The sequence below is a fragment of the Mirounga angustirostris genome, unplaced genomic scaffold (genome assembly GCF_029215605.1).
Source record: "Mirounga angustirostris isolate CCGP_5_RB_7025 unplaced genomic scaffold, mMirAng1.0.hap1 SCAF_7, whole genome shotgun sequence".
Taxonomy (NCBI): Eukaryota; Metazoa; Chordata; class Mammalia; order Carnivora; family Phocidae; genus Mirounga; species Mirounga angustirostris.
In genome coordinates this window covers 131728427-131741107 of record NW_026991715.1, presented here as the reverse complement: position 1 = coordinate 131741107, position 12681 = coordinate 131728427, and the positions used below count along the sequence as shown (strand labels likewise).

The window sequence follows — 12681 nt, the reverse complement described above, 5'->3', positions numbered from 1 at the left end:
GGGGGAGACATTGAGAAGAACATCTGCCGGAAGATGTCTGGGGACGCAGGGTAGGCAATGCGGGTAGTGGTGAAATGTTTCAAGAATAACCCAGCCTTTTGTGCCAAAAGGTTCAGCAAGGCCATGAGGGGAGCAGGAACAAAGGATTGACCAGGGTATTACTGGAAGATTCTTCTGAAGATCTGTGGTGGCAACGACTAAGCAATGACTAGTGACTCACTTCTGTTCACCTGCTGGTAATAACCAGACCAGGAAAAGGCCAAAAGAATGTCCATCTGATTCTAACAAATCCACAAAATAGCTCCTGAGGTGTCCCAGTGCTGACCATCCATGGAGCCATGGCTCTCTCCCCCTGCTGCCCTTCCTGATCCTCTGTGATATTGGTCCTGAAGGATGAGCTCTCTCAGGATGCCTTTTCCTCCCCACACCTCACAGCTTCTTGCTGCTTAAGTGGATGTTTTATTTACTGACTCAGGCAATCATTCCCCTTTGCCTGTGGCTGAGACACTTGGCTTTATTTTAATCATGTAATTCTATGTTGAATGTGGAGGCAATCATTCCCCTTTGCTTGTGGCTGAAATATTTGGCTTTATTTTAGTCAGGTAATTTTATATTTTATTTGGAGACATGTATTTGTATGTATGTCATTGCTAGACAGATGTATACAAGTCTCTTTGCTGCATACACATTTTGGGTGAGAGAGTTTGGGTGTGGGAGAACCGTTTCCTCAAGGAGTGAGAAAAGGGAAGACTTTTAAGGGTAATCTTTGCATCTGGTGAGAATGCATCACAAGCTTTGTTATTGCCATAGTCACTCCTTTTTAGAAAAGAAAAGAAAAATAAAGAGGTCAGAAAGTCATCTATTCCTTCTTTCATGAAAAACCAGGAGACAAGGTAATTTGTGTAATTTGGAGTGATCCTTAAACATGAATGTCTATAACCAAAAGCTGTTTCTAAATTAAAGTCAGCCCCCTCTGGGGAGGGGGAGAAGGTAAAATATATAACATAGTACATATGAAAATTTAAAATGTTTAAATTTAAAAAATATATATATGTATATATATGTGTATATATATGTGTATATATATGTGTGTATGTATGTATATGTGTGTGTGTATATATATATATATATATATATATATATATAAAGTCAATACTCATGTTTATTAAAAAAAAACACATAAAACAAATGGATTCACATCAAACACTTTAGCATGGTGGTCATGAAATGGTAAATTATTAGAAGAGAGGAATAGAGTGTTTGCCGTCCCCACTCTGCGGGGGTGGCTTGCTAATGCCAGGGCCGCCTCTCACTCCCTGAGCTCCAGCTGAAGGAGAAGGGGAATAAGTAAGGAGGTCTCTACACCATGGCTCCTACAAAGCCGCCTGCCCACAAATCCACCGGGGGTAAAGTACTGAGGAAACAACTGACTATAAATCCACCTGCGAGAGTGCGCCCTCTATGGGAAGGGTGAAGAAACCTCGTCCTGACAGGCTGGTTTTGTGGCACTCTGTGAAATTAGACTTTATCAGGAGTCCACTAGAACTTCTGATTCGCAAACTTCCTTTCCAGTGTCTGGTGCAAGACGTTGCCCAGGAGTTCAAAACAGATCTGTACTTCCAGAGTACAGTTATTGGTACTTTCCAGAAAGCAAGTGAGGCCTATCCGGTGGGCCTTTTGGAAGACACCAACCTGCGTGCTCTCCATGCCAAACATGTAACAATTATGCTAGCACAGAGGACACGTACAGAAGTGTTTAAGAATCCACTCTGATGGAAAATATTTTATTCTTTAAAAACATTTTATTCTTTAAAAAGTTTTCTCTTCTTGTTATTGGTAGTTCTGAACGTTAGATATTTTTTTTCCATGGGGATCAAAAGGTACCTAAGTATATGATTGCAAGTGAAAAAATAGGGACAGAAATCAGGTATTGGCAGTTTTTCCATTTTCATTTGTATGTGGATTTTTAATATAAATGTGGGGACATAAAGTATTAATGCAAGTAGAAATGTTTCAGTGAACATGTTTCAGCAGTTCAACCTTATAACAATTATAAATAAACCTGTTAAGTTTTTCTGGGAAAAAAAAAAGGAAGAGAGGGATAGAAATAAAAAGAAACAAAGAGATAAATGAATAAAACAAGAGAAGTGTTGGGTGAAGGGGGTGAAAAGGTACAAACTTTCAGTTATAAGATAAATAAGCTAGGCACCATACTTAAGTAATTCTTTACTATTATTGTGTATTTTACAAACTTATTTAGTTAGCCTTATATGTGATTATGTTTTTCCCTGGGTACAGAATCCCAGTTTTAAAATAATTACACACTAAGAATGCAATATAAAATCTAGTGCTGCCAAAACAAAACAAAACAAAACAAAAAACACATGACACCAATATGAATCTCACTTATTTGTAAATATCTGTTCATGGTAGTTTTCTGACATTAACGATCCTGGAGTTTGTGTTATCTGTTTGATTATTATTTCCCTGTTTTCTCTTCCTGGAATATGCATTATAGGAATGTTATATCTAATGGTCTGTGCCTTCATGTATGTTAACTTTCTTCCTTACATTCCATATCTTCTCATTTATTTCTACATTTGGCGAGGGGCTGTTTTCATGGACTTTGCTATCCAGGCCCTCTACACATTTTTTAAAAATTTTAGCAACCATTTTCAGTTTTCATTTTTAGGAACCCATTCTTGCTCTCTGATGGTTCCTATTGCCTAGCATTATTTTTTCTTTTTAAATGATACCATATCTTTTCAGATTTCTCTTATTAGCTGGCTTACTGTCATCATCGTTATCTTTATCATCAACATCATCACTATTGTCTCAAATCACATTTTAAACATTTTTGTTGTTTCCTGATTTTTTGCTGTTTCATCTAGAGTCCATTGATCAGTTTTTCCATCAGGATCTTTCTCTTTGGTGTTGTTTTCATTATATGTTTGGCACTCTTTGCTGTCCACTCATATGTATGAATTAACTGTTAAGTTGATTCACTGAGGATACTGGTATATATTCTCTCTGCTTTTCTGTTGTTCTCCCTTTTGATTAAGAGCACTGAAGTGTGCCCTGCTTCCCTAGATTATTGCTTTTCAGATGGGGGGTCTGAGAGCCCCCTCAGTCCATCAACCATCCCCCTCATTTAGGTAAAAATCAGTTTCTTAACTTTTTTTATAGCTACTTGGCATAAAGATGAGGACATTTAGGGGTCTCTCCTGAGAGGAAGAGCTACATCATTGTCTTGTCAGTGCAGTGGACTAGGACTTGTGTCTTTTTAATTTATCTGTCAATAAAATTCAATTTGTATAAAGTCATCCATAAATTCTTCACGATCTCTGGTTCACGTCCATTCCATCATTATCATTATGATTTTATTGTGATCTGTACTACTTTGCTGTCATTTCACTGTGAATTTATGAGAGGGAGGACAGATAATAACAATAGTAAAACACACACACGTCCCATGTACGGCAAACATATTTATACACAGACACACACACAATAGTGTATAAGTCAGGATTTTCCAGAGAAATAGAATAAATAAGATGGATGGATAGATAGATAGATACGATAGATATAGAGTTTTATTATAAGCAATTGACTCATACAATTATGAAGGTTGACAAGTCCCAAGATCTGCAGTCTGCAAACTAGAGACCCAGAAGAGCCAATCTGCGGTTCCAGTCTGAATTCAAAGTCCTGAGATGGAGGAGAGCAGATGCTATGTTTCAGTCTGAAAGCTGGTAGACCTAAGACCCAAGAAGAGTCAATGTTTCAGTTGGAATCTGAAGGCCAAAAAAGACCAATGCACCAGCTCAGAGTGGTCAGGTAGGAGGAGTTCCTTTCACTCAGGCTTTTTGTCTTATTAGGTCTTCAGCTGATTGGATAAGACCCACTCACAATAGGAAGGGAAATCTGCTTTATTCAGTCTTCCAATTCATATGTTAATCTCATCCAGAAACTTCTTCACAGACACACCCAGAATAATGTTTGGCCAAATGTCCAGCCTCCTCATGCTCAGTCAAGTTGCTGCATAAAATAAAATGAACGATTGCAAGTGACTAACACTTATATATAGTTTATAATGTGTTTGATAGTGTTCCTATATATTTCATAGTATATTAGATGTTTTATACATATAGTGAGTTCTTGTTATTTACAGTAGCTATGTTCTAGAATGTCAATGCAAACAATGAATTGATGAACACTGAATCATTGCTCCTAGTGAAAATACAAGGTAAAGTTTCTGACCTCTAGTCAGAACATTTTAGGCAAACATTTAATATATAACCTTGTTTTATATGTGTTTCTCTTTAAAGATATCTTATTTAACACATACTGTTCTCTTTAAGGCACATCACCCACATCTTCTGCTTAGGAACATTAGATAACACTTCAGTACTACACTTGGGGTCATTTTAAACAGTGAAATTACCCACAAAAAGTACAAAATGCAAAAGAATGTGACACTAAATAGACTGCAAAGAGGATATTTGTTCATAGCATGAGAGCTGATACCAGAAGGCAGAGTGTCACGTTGTTGGACCTGAGATGAAAATGTGCATGTCAGGTGATTCAAATCTTTTTACCACTCTGAATATGTCTGCCAATGATCATAAAAGCACTGTGAGTATTTTTTTTTAAAGATTTTATTTATTTATTTATTTGAGACAGAATGAGAGAGAAAGAGAGAGCTCATGAGGGGGGGGGGGGGTCAGAGGGAGAAGCAGACTCCCCGCCGAGCAGGGAGCCCGATGTGGGACTCGATCCCGGGACTCCAGGATCATGACCTGAGCCGAAGGCAGTCGCTTAACCGACTGAGCCACCCAGGCGCCCAAGCACTGTGAGTACTGATGTGGGATTTCCATACACGTTTTGGGGAAAATCTATGAATAACAAAGATAGACTATATATTACCATCTGCAAGTTGCTGTTATAAACATATATGTCCTGGGGCGCCTGGGTGGCTCAGATGGTTAAGCGACTGCCTTTGGCTCAGGTCATGATCCCGGGGTCCTGGGATCGAGCCCCGCATCAGGCTCCCAGCTCAGTGGGGAGCCTGCTTCTCCCCCTCCCTCTGCTTCTCCCCCTGCTCATGCTCTCTCTCTCTGTCTGTATCTCTGTGTCTCAAATTAATAAATAAACAAATCTTAAAAAAAATAAAAATAAAAATAAACATGTATGTCCTTTAACACACAAGAACCCTGGGATGGAAACTAGATGCTTGGGCTCCACGTCTCTTCTCTTATATACTCTGCCTTTCAACATCAACCAGAAAACAATTTCTTTACTTTTAACAAAGTATTTGGGGTGCCTGGGTGGCTCGGTTGGTTAAGCACCTGCCTTCAGCTCAGGTCATGATCCCAGGATCCTGGGATCAAGCCTCCCATCTGGCTTCCTGCTCAGTGGGGAGTCTGCTTTTCCCCCTCCCACTCTCTCTCTGTATACATGAGCTCTCTCTCTCTCTCTCAAATAAATAAATAAATAAATCTTAAAAAAACACACAAAAAAACAAAGTGTTTGATTCCACGTGTTTTATTCAGATCTCTAGATTAGAATTTGTTGTCATCATTTAAGTACCATAAAATGCAACATTGGATTTTGTTAGTAATTTGTTAATAAATACAAAACCGTGTTTGCAAATTAGGATCTCATCAAATATTTTGTGATCAGCTCTTGCTAACTACCTTATTATCATTTCATAATTTATAGAAGTTAAACGGAACATTTAAACTAACTGAAAATAAATAGTGCATTTGTGATTAGATAGAATGTTTACAAATTTCATTGCAAATATATTAATAAACACACCTTATATGCAAATGCTTGTCGAATTGCTTTTTTTTTGCTGTTCATTGAGATCCAACATGATCTGTTTTCTTATATGCTCTTTATTAAGTAGTTCGGATGCACAGCTAAGGAAGCAAACAGCTCATAGATTGCCAGACAGCATCCTCTTCGGCTCAGAGCAGGTGCTTTCATTGCTTTTATACTTCTCCTACGGGTGAGTTCTTCCAGCTCCTGAGGAGGTGGTAATGCGCATCACTTTCATCAATACCAGCTTCAATCCAAGGCATGTCGCTCTTAAAATAGCAGTGAACATAAACCATCTGCATTTAAGTACTTGACATTTTGGTAAAATATGACAGCTATACTAAAAACTCCAACTGTTTGACTTGAATTCCTCTGATCTTCTTTTTTTTCTTTCTATTTTTATGGGGCAAAGGTTCAAAAACAGCACAGTTACTATTTAATGAAAACAGCAGGCAATGCTTTTCACAAACAGAGAACTGCTCTCCTATTCTCATTTGAGAGACCTGAATTTTAAAATCTCAATTCCTCCTTGGAAATCATCCTACTTTTTATTCAAATTACAAGCATTCAGGTTACCAACTGTTTGAAGAATTGAAAGAGATTTTCAATTTGAAATAGACATAAGAATCCTTTTTGCTCCAACTGGGAAAAGAAATTCAGCTTGGTGCTTCTGAATTCTGTGTAATATAATACATTGCCAAATAAGACAAAATGCATTCCGTAATGCTATTTGCATTCTTCCTTCTTTCTTTCCCTCCTTCCACCTTCCCTTCCTTCCCTTCCTCCCTCTTTCTTTCTCTCCCTTGATCCTCTTCTCTTTTGTTCCCCTCTACCACCCCCTTTCTTTCCAAAACTCTCCAGTCATTTCTATGGGTTATAAGTATTTGATTCTATCATTCACTCTTTACATATTCATTAACTGTATGTATGCACTGAGGGCCTAATGTGTACCTGTGTGCTGTGGACAATGCCTCAAAGCCCTTGCCCTCATGCAGCTGACATTCAAGTAGGAGGAAAGCATATTAGATTAAATGAAAAACTTAAATGGTTTTGTGATGCCTGGGTGGCACAGTTGGTTAAGTTATCTGACTCTTGGTTTTTGCTCAGGTCATGATCTCAGGGTCCTGGGATTGAGCCCCTAGATGGGCCCCATGCTCAACGGGGACTCTGCTTGTCCCTCTCCTTCTATTCCTCTCCCCTCCCCCGCTCTCTATCTTTCTTAGAGAAATAAATAAAATATTTTAAAAAATATAAATGGTTTAGTTTAAACTAAATAAAATATTATAAATAATTTATATTTTTGTTTATGAAACAATGAAATATCATATATTTCCTAATCATCACTGTCTATTTCTTATTTTGAGTCAGAAAAAATATTCCTAATTATAAATACAGCATAAAGTTAAACATATTTAAAAACTATTATTCAGTTACCCCCACCACAATTTAAGTTCGAGGTATTTTCTAAATGATTTAAGCAGTTTATCTGAATTCAACAGGAGTAAAACCTGTAACCAGTTTGGAAATCTGGAAAGCATTGGTCTTCTGGCCAAACACCAGACCAATGAGGCTAAACCTGAGAAAATATCCACACTAAGTGGTACCTTAATGATTCCATTATGTGCAGTTCCTTGCCTGCCTATCTTATCTCTTTCCCTCTCTCTGTGCCTCTGAACAGATGTACATGTATATGTAGAATGAATACATTGTGTCCCCAACAGAATGCCTGAAACAATGTGTCATGTCATTTCATTTCAATGTAAAATAAAATTATTGACATAGAATTGCACATTCTTTACCCCCTTAGAAGATCTATTGTATTGACACCATCCTGTAGTTATTCAGTCCCTTTTCATTGATATGCCCCCTTATTCATTGTTGTTATTGTTGCTGTTGTTTTCTGATCCAGACCAATAAAACTAACACCAGTTTTTTAAAATTTTTATTTTGTTCTTCATTTTAGTTTTAGTAGATTTGGATTTCTGCAAATTATTCTAGCAGTTTTTTTTTTTTTTTGCTTTAATTCCAGTATAGTTAAAATACAGTGTTATATTAGTTTCAGGTGTACAATACAGTGATTTATTCTAGCAAATTATCCAGTTTATTTTCAGACAATAGCATGGTTGAACCTGGAGGATATCATGCTAAGTGAAATAAGCCAGTTGAAGAAAGACAAATACTGCATGATTCCACTTCTCTGAGGAATCTAATATTGCCAAACTCATAAAAACAGAATGGAGTGGCTGTTGCCAGGTGTTGGGGGCAGAGGAAACAGGAGTCGCTGTTCAACAGGTATGGAGTGTCAACTATTCAAGATCTATGAGTTCCAGAGATCTGCTATACAACATTTGCCTATATCTACCCAGAGTGCATTGTATTATGTACCCCTTTCTTTTCCATCATGATTTCAATGTGTATTGTTCTATGCTTTCATATAATTCCTGCAACAAAATTTTAACATCTTTAATTATATTTTCAAGTTGCCCATTCTCATTTTCCTTTCTTTGAATTTTAATGTAAAAATGATTTTTATAATTGCTTTCTATTTTTATCTGTTAATTCCAAAACACTTTCTTTTTATATCTGCCCAAGAGCTCTTATTATTTGATTTTTTACAAGCTCAAGGACTTCCCTCCACAGGTTTTTCTTCTTCAGAATTTGCTTAAAGTAGTTCTCATCTTTCTGGACTCCCCAAATCAGAAAGCATAGAATGCCTCTGGAGCCATACAGTTAGGACTTCTTACACATCTATATTGGAGACTTGGCCAGCTATGATCCCTAGTGTGATTTTCGTTTCTAGAGAACTCAGTGCTAATCATGGTCTGTCAGAGAACTCTGCTGAGGATGGTGAAGAACCTCTTATTTCTGAGTCTCCATCAGATTGCTTGAATAGAGACAGCCATCACTCTACAAAGCATGGTTGGACAAAGATTAAGAGCAATAATGAAACTAGTGTATCTTGTACTTTCATCAGCCAGTGCAATGTGGGCAAGTGGGACAATTTTTCTCCAGGTGCTGGAATATTCACTCATTTTCATATGTATGTTGTATGAAAATGGACATTTTCATACAACATTCAGATTGGTGATTTTTTTTTCTCTTTTCTCTTCCAGAGAACTTGCCATCTTCAAGACTTCTCACAAATACTTTCATATATATAGTTACAGGTTGCAATTATGAGAGGCTATTTAAATCTAGATTTATCCTAGTGATCACTACACAATGTATATAAATGTTGAATTGCTATGTGGTTCACTTGAAATTAATATAATATTATATGTCAAAACACTTCAATTAAACAAACAATTGAAGAATTAAATAACAGTTATCTATTTTCTAGGCATTAAATAAAAAGAGGAAAGGCAGTCCTTCCCAAATTCAGTCTGCTTTGGATATCTCACATGTGATTTTCTATGTACATATATTAGTCCTGAGTCAAAAATATATGTTTTAGGGGCGCCTGGGTGGCTCAGTTGGTTAAGCGACTGCCTTCGGCTCAGGTCATGATCCTGGAGTCCCAGGATCGAGTCCCGCATCAGTCTCCCTGCTCAGCAGGGAGTCTGCTTCTCCCTCTGACCCTCCCCCCTCTCATGTGCTCTCTCTCTCATTCTCTCTGTCTCAAATAAATAAATAAAATCTTAAAAAATATATATATATATATATATGTTTTAATGACTTCTTTTTTTTTTTTAAGATTTTATTTATTTATTTGAGAGAGAGAGAATGAGAGACAGTGAGCATGAGAGGGGGGAGGGCCAGAGGCAGAAGCAGGGAGCAGGGAGCCCGATGTGGGACTCGATCCTGGGACTCCAGGATCATGACCTGAGCCGAAGGCAGTCGCTTAACCAACTGAGCCACCCAGGCGCCCCTGTTTTAATGACTTCTTAAGTGGCATATTTTTAAATGATAAATGACATTCTTAGAAATATAGAAAAGAATGAAAATCATATTATATTATCTTTAGGGTAATATAATTTATATATATGTATCTAAATATATCTATTTAATATATATATATACATATGCTTTAACAACATTTAAATCATAAATACAGGAAGAGATATAAGTAGTATAAATTGTGTGTATGTTTTAGATTTCTTAGAAATATATTCTCATCGGGCGCCTGGGTGGCTCAGTCATTAAGCGTCTGCCTTCGGCTCAGGTCATGATCCCAGGGTTCTGGGATCAAGCCCCGCATGGGGCTCCTTGCTCTGCGGGGAGCCTGCTTCTCCCTCACCCTCTGCTTGCCTCCTGCCTACTCGTGCTTTCCCTCTTTCTCACTTTGTCAAATAAATAAAGAAAATCTTAAAAAAAAAAAAGAAATATACTCATCAAATTATGTAAAAATATATATGATTTTAAATTAGCTATATTTTATATATAATTCTAGTAATCACCTCTAATATGTTAACTATCCTTTGTCTGTTTCAAGGAATAATATTAAGCAGACATAAAAATAAGTACATACTGCATTAAAAAGTTATGACTCCTATTCTTTATACAGTCCTTTATTTCTGAGTATAGTCTTAATAACCTAATTTTTGATTGGCAATTAGTTTCATGCGTTCTTTTTTTAGGAAAAGTCAGGTCTTTAGTTGAGACCAAGAATTATCTTATCATCATTTAGTGACAATGCATAATGAAAAGAATATCAGTGTAATATCAAAAGAGATTTTTATGAACTTTCATCAGGAACCTATTACAATTCATTTGAAGAAACTGACATGTAGCATATTACTGCAATTTACCTTTGTGCATGTGAGAATGAAATTCAGCTTCCAGAATTTATTGAAGAATTGGGGGAAAATTAATTCAGATACAAATCAAGAGCAAGACAAGACAAAGAAATCTGGGGTACCTGGTCAGACAATGATGTGGGGAGAATTATTTGTGAACAGCAAAATGATGGTAGTTGTGATCCGCTATGAGAATGATAGCATCTCCAGCAGCTACAATTAGAAGATTCTCTCACCACATTCTAATAACTTTAGTAATTAGTATTTTTGAGATTTTTAAATCCTATTCCTAAATAATAAAATTCTCATTATGATATTTTTCATAAAACTGTTTATTTTAGTAGAAAGCATATATTTTAGCAGAAAACATATATTTATAGAAATAAATCTATTTTTAAACTACTTGAACTTTAAATCCTGTGTTCCACAGAACGAATTTATTGCTACTTTACATAGTTTAACAAACTCAGCTTCAATGAAATGTAATATATACCAGCAGAAAGGGCAGAATATACTTGAATTGGCTTGACAAGTATAAGCCGAGTATCTTTGAATAACTTGCTAGACACATCTGAAGCTCATTTGTTCAACTGAAACTTAGGAATTGTAGATTCCATGAGAATAAATGAAATAATGTTTGTGAAATGCTGTTTCTAGAACATAGCAGTCAACAAACCCCACTTCTTCTCCCTCTTCCCCTTAATGCACCCACTTCCCTCCTTCTCTCTCTCTCACACACATACACACACAGAGACATGAAGACAATGAATGGAAAAGCTAAATTATTGAGACTTGTTTAGAAATATTATAACTATAATAATGTTACATGTCTACCTACAAAATACTGACAAGAGTTCACATGGACTAAATACCTTTGCAGTTTATCTTCACTGGGTAAAAAAAAGCAAATACTAGAAGCAAACATTAGAAGAAGGTCTAGTAGAGGAGATACATTATTCTTTCCCTTCTTTTGATGTTGCATACTATCGGTTCTTACTTTTTAAAAACAATTTAAATCATTTTTATTGGTCAGTGATAATGGTTTCTACTTATAGTTGGTTGATTATAAGACAAACACAAACAATTTCCTTCAGGCTATATTTTTCTTAGCATATGTTCCTCCATGTTATACTGGCCAATGTCCTTATTCTTCCTCTTTTCTTTTCTCGCCATTTACACTCACTTTTATGTGTATGACAAAACAAACTTATTGCAGTCCCTATAAATATATATAGTAGCATAAGGTGGTTAGCATATAGTCATACAATTATAGGTATCTTGTCCATTTTTCGTGGCCTAAATATTTTACTGAACCAAACAGTGTTGCTTGTACAACTTGCCACTGAGCAGAAAGCCTCACTTATATATCCTACTGTCTTATATAGGAAGAAACTGAGGCCATCAGAACCTTTTTTTTTTTTTTTTTTTCATTTTTAAAGACGTGAAAAGCAGCTAGGACATATATACATCCCTTGCTTACTTTGGAGAATAACAGGAAATTCACATAGTGCCACTTACCATGTGGATTCGAGTTTCTAAACAAAAAAAGTAGAAGAAAATCAGTGGCACTCGATTTCGAAAATTAAATTATTTATCTTCATGTAGACAATCTACACACACACACACATACACACCCCTAAGACTTGGCAAAGAAGTTAGTAAAAAACATACTCTTTTTTTCCAGTTTGGTGGGAGTTATTGGCTATTCTTATCACAAATATAACAAAAGGAGGCACAGAACCCCAATTATTAAAAAGGTGACTATATACCTTACATGCATACTTAATATTAGAAAAGTATCATGGAATCTCATTTTACATTTTTGTTGAACTTCTTAGCTAATGACTGTATTCTGCTTTTATTACTTCTTTTTCCTGTTTAAAATGGATAATCTAGAAAGCTTCTTATGTAACCTCTCCAATAACTTTCTATAACCTTTTCCAGTGAGTCACTAGAAGGACAAGGAATAAAACCCATAATTAATGAAGACCACTTAGAGAAGACAAACCATCCTCCTTTGACAGGGTTCAATGTTCTTTGAATTGAATCTGGGATGTTTTCCAAATCTTATATTTAAAGCTATAAAGTTCCCTTCCTCAATTTTCTATTAATAAACAAGCTT

The 12681-nt window shown here is 36.1% G+C and overlaps 1 protein-coding gene across 1 annotated transcript; it reads left to right on the top strand.

Annotated features, from left to right (window-relative positions):
- Positions 1 to 1461: 1461 nt before the first annotated feature.
- LOC123835822 (uncharacterized) lies at positions 1462 to 1773 on the top strand. The gene has a single exon (XM_064596946.1). It carries the CDS (start codon positions 1462 to 1464, stop codon positions 1771 to 1773), a length of 312 nt encoding a protein of 103 aa, XP_064453016.1.
- The last annotated feature ends 10908 nt before the right edge of the window (positions 1774 to 12681 follow it).

Bases quoted from the DNA above. Each gene is read 5' to 3' on its own strand.
- LOC123835822 (XM_064596946.1), top strand. From the start codon at position 1,462: ATGGGAAGGGTGAAGAAACCTCGTCCTGACAGGCTGGTTTTGTGGCAC.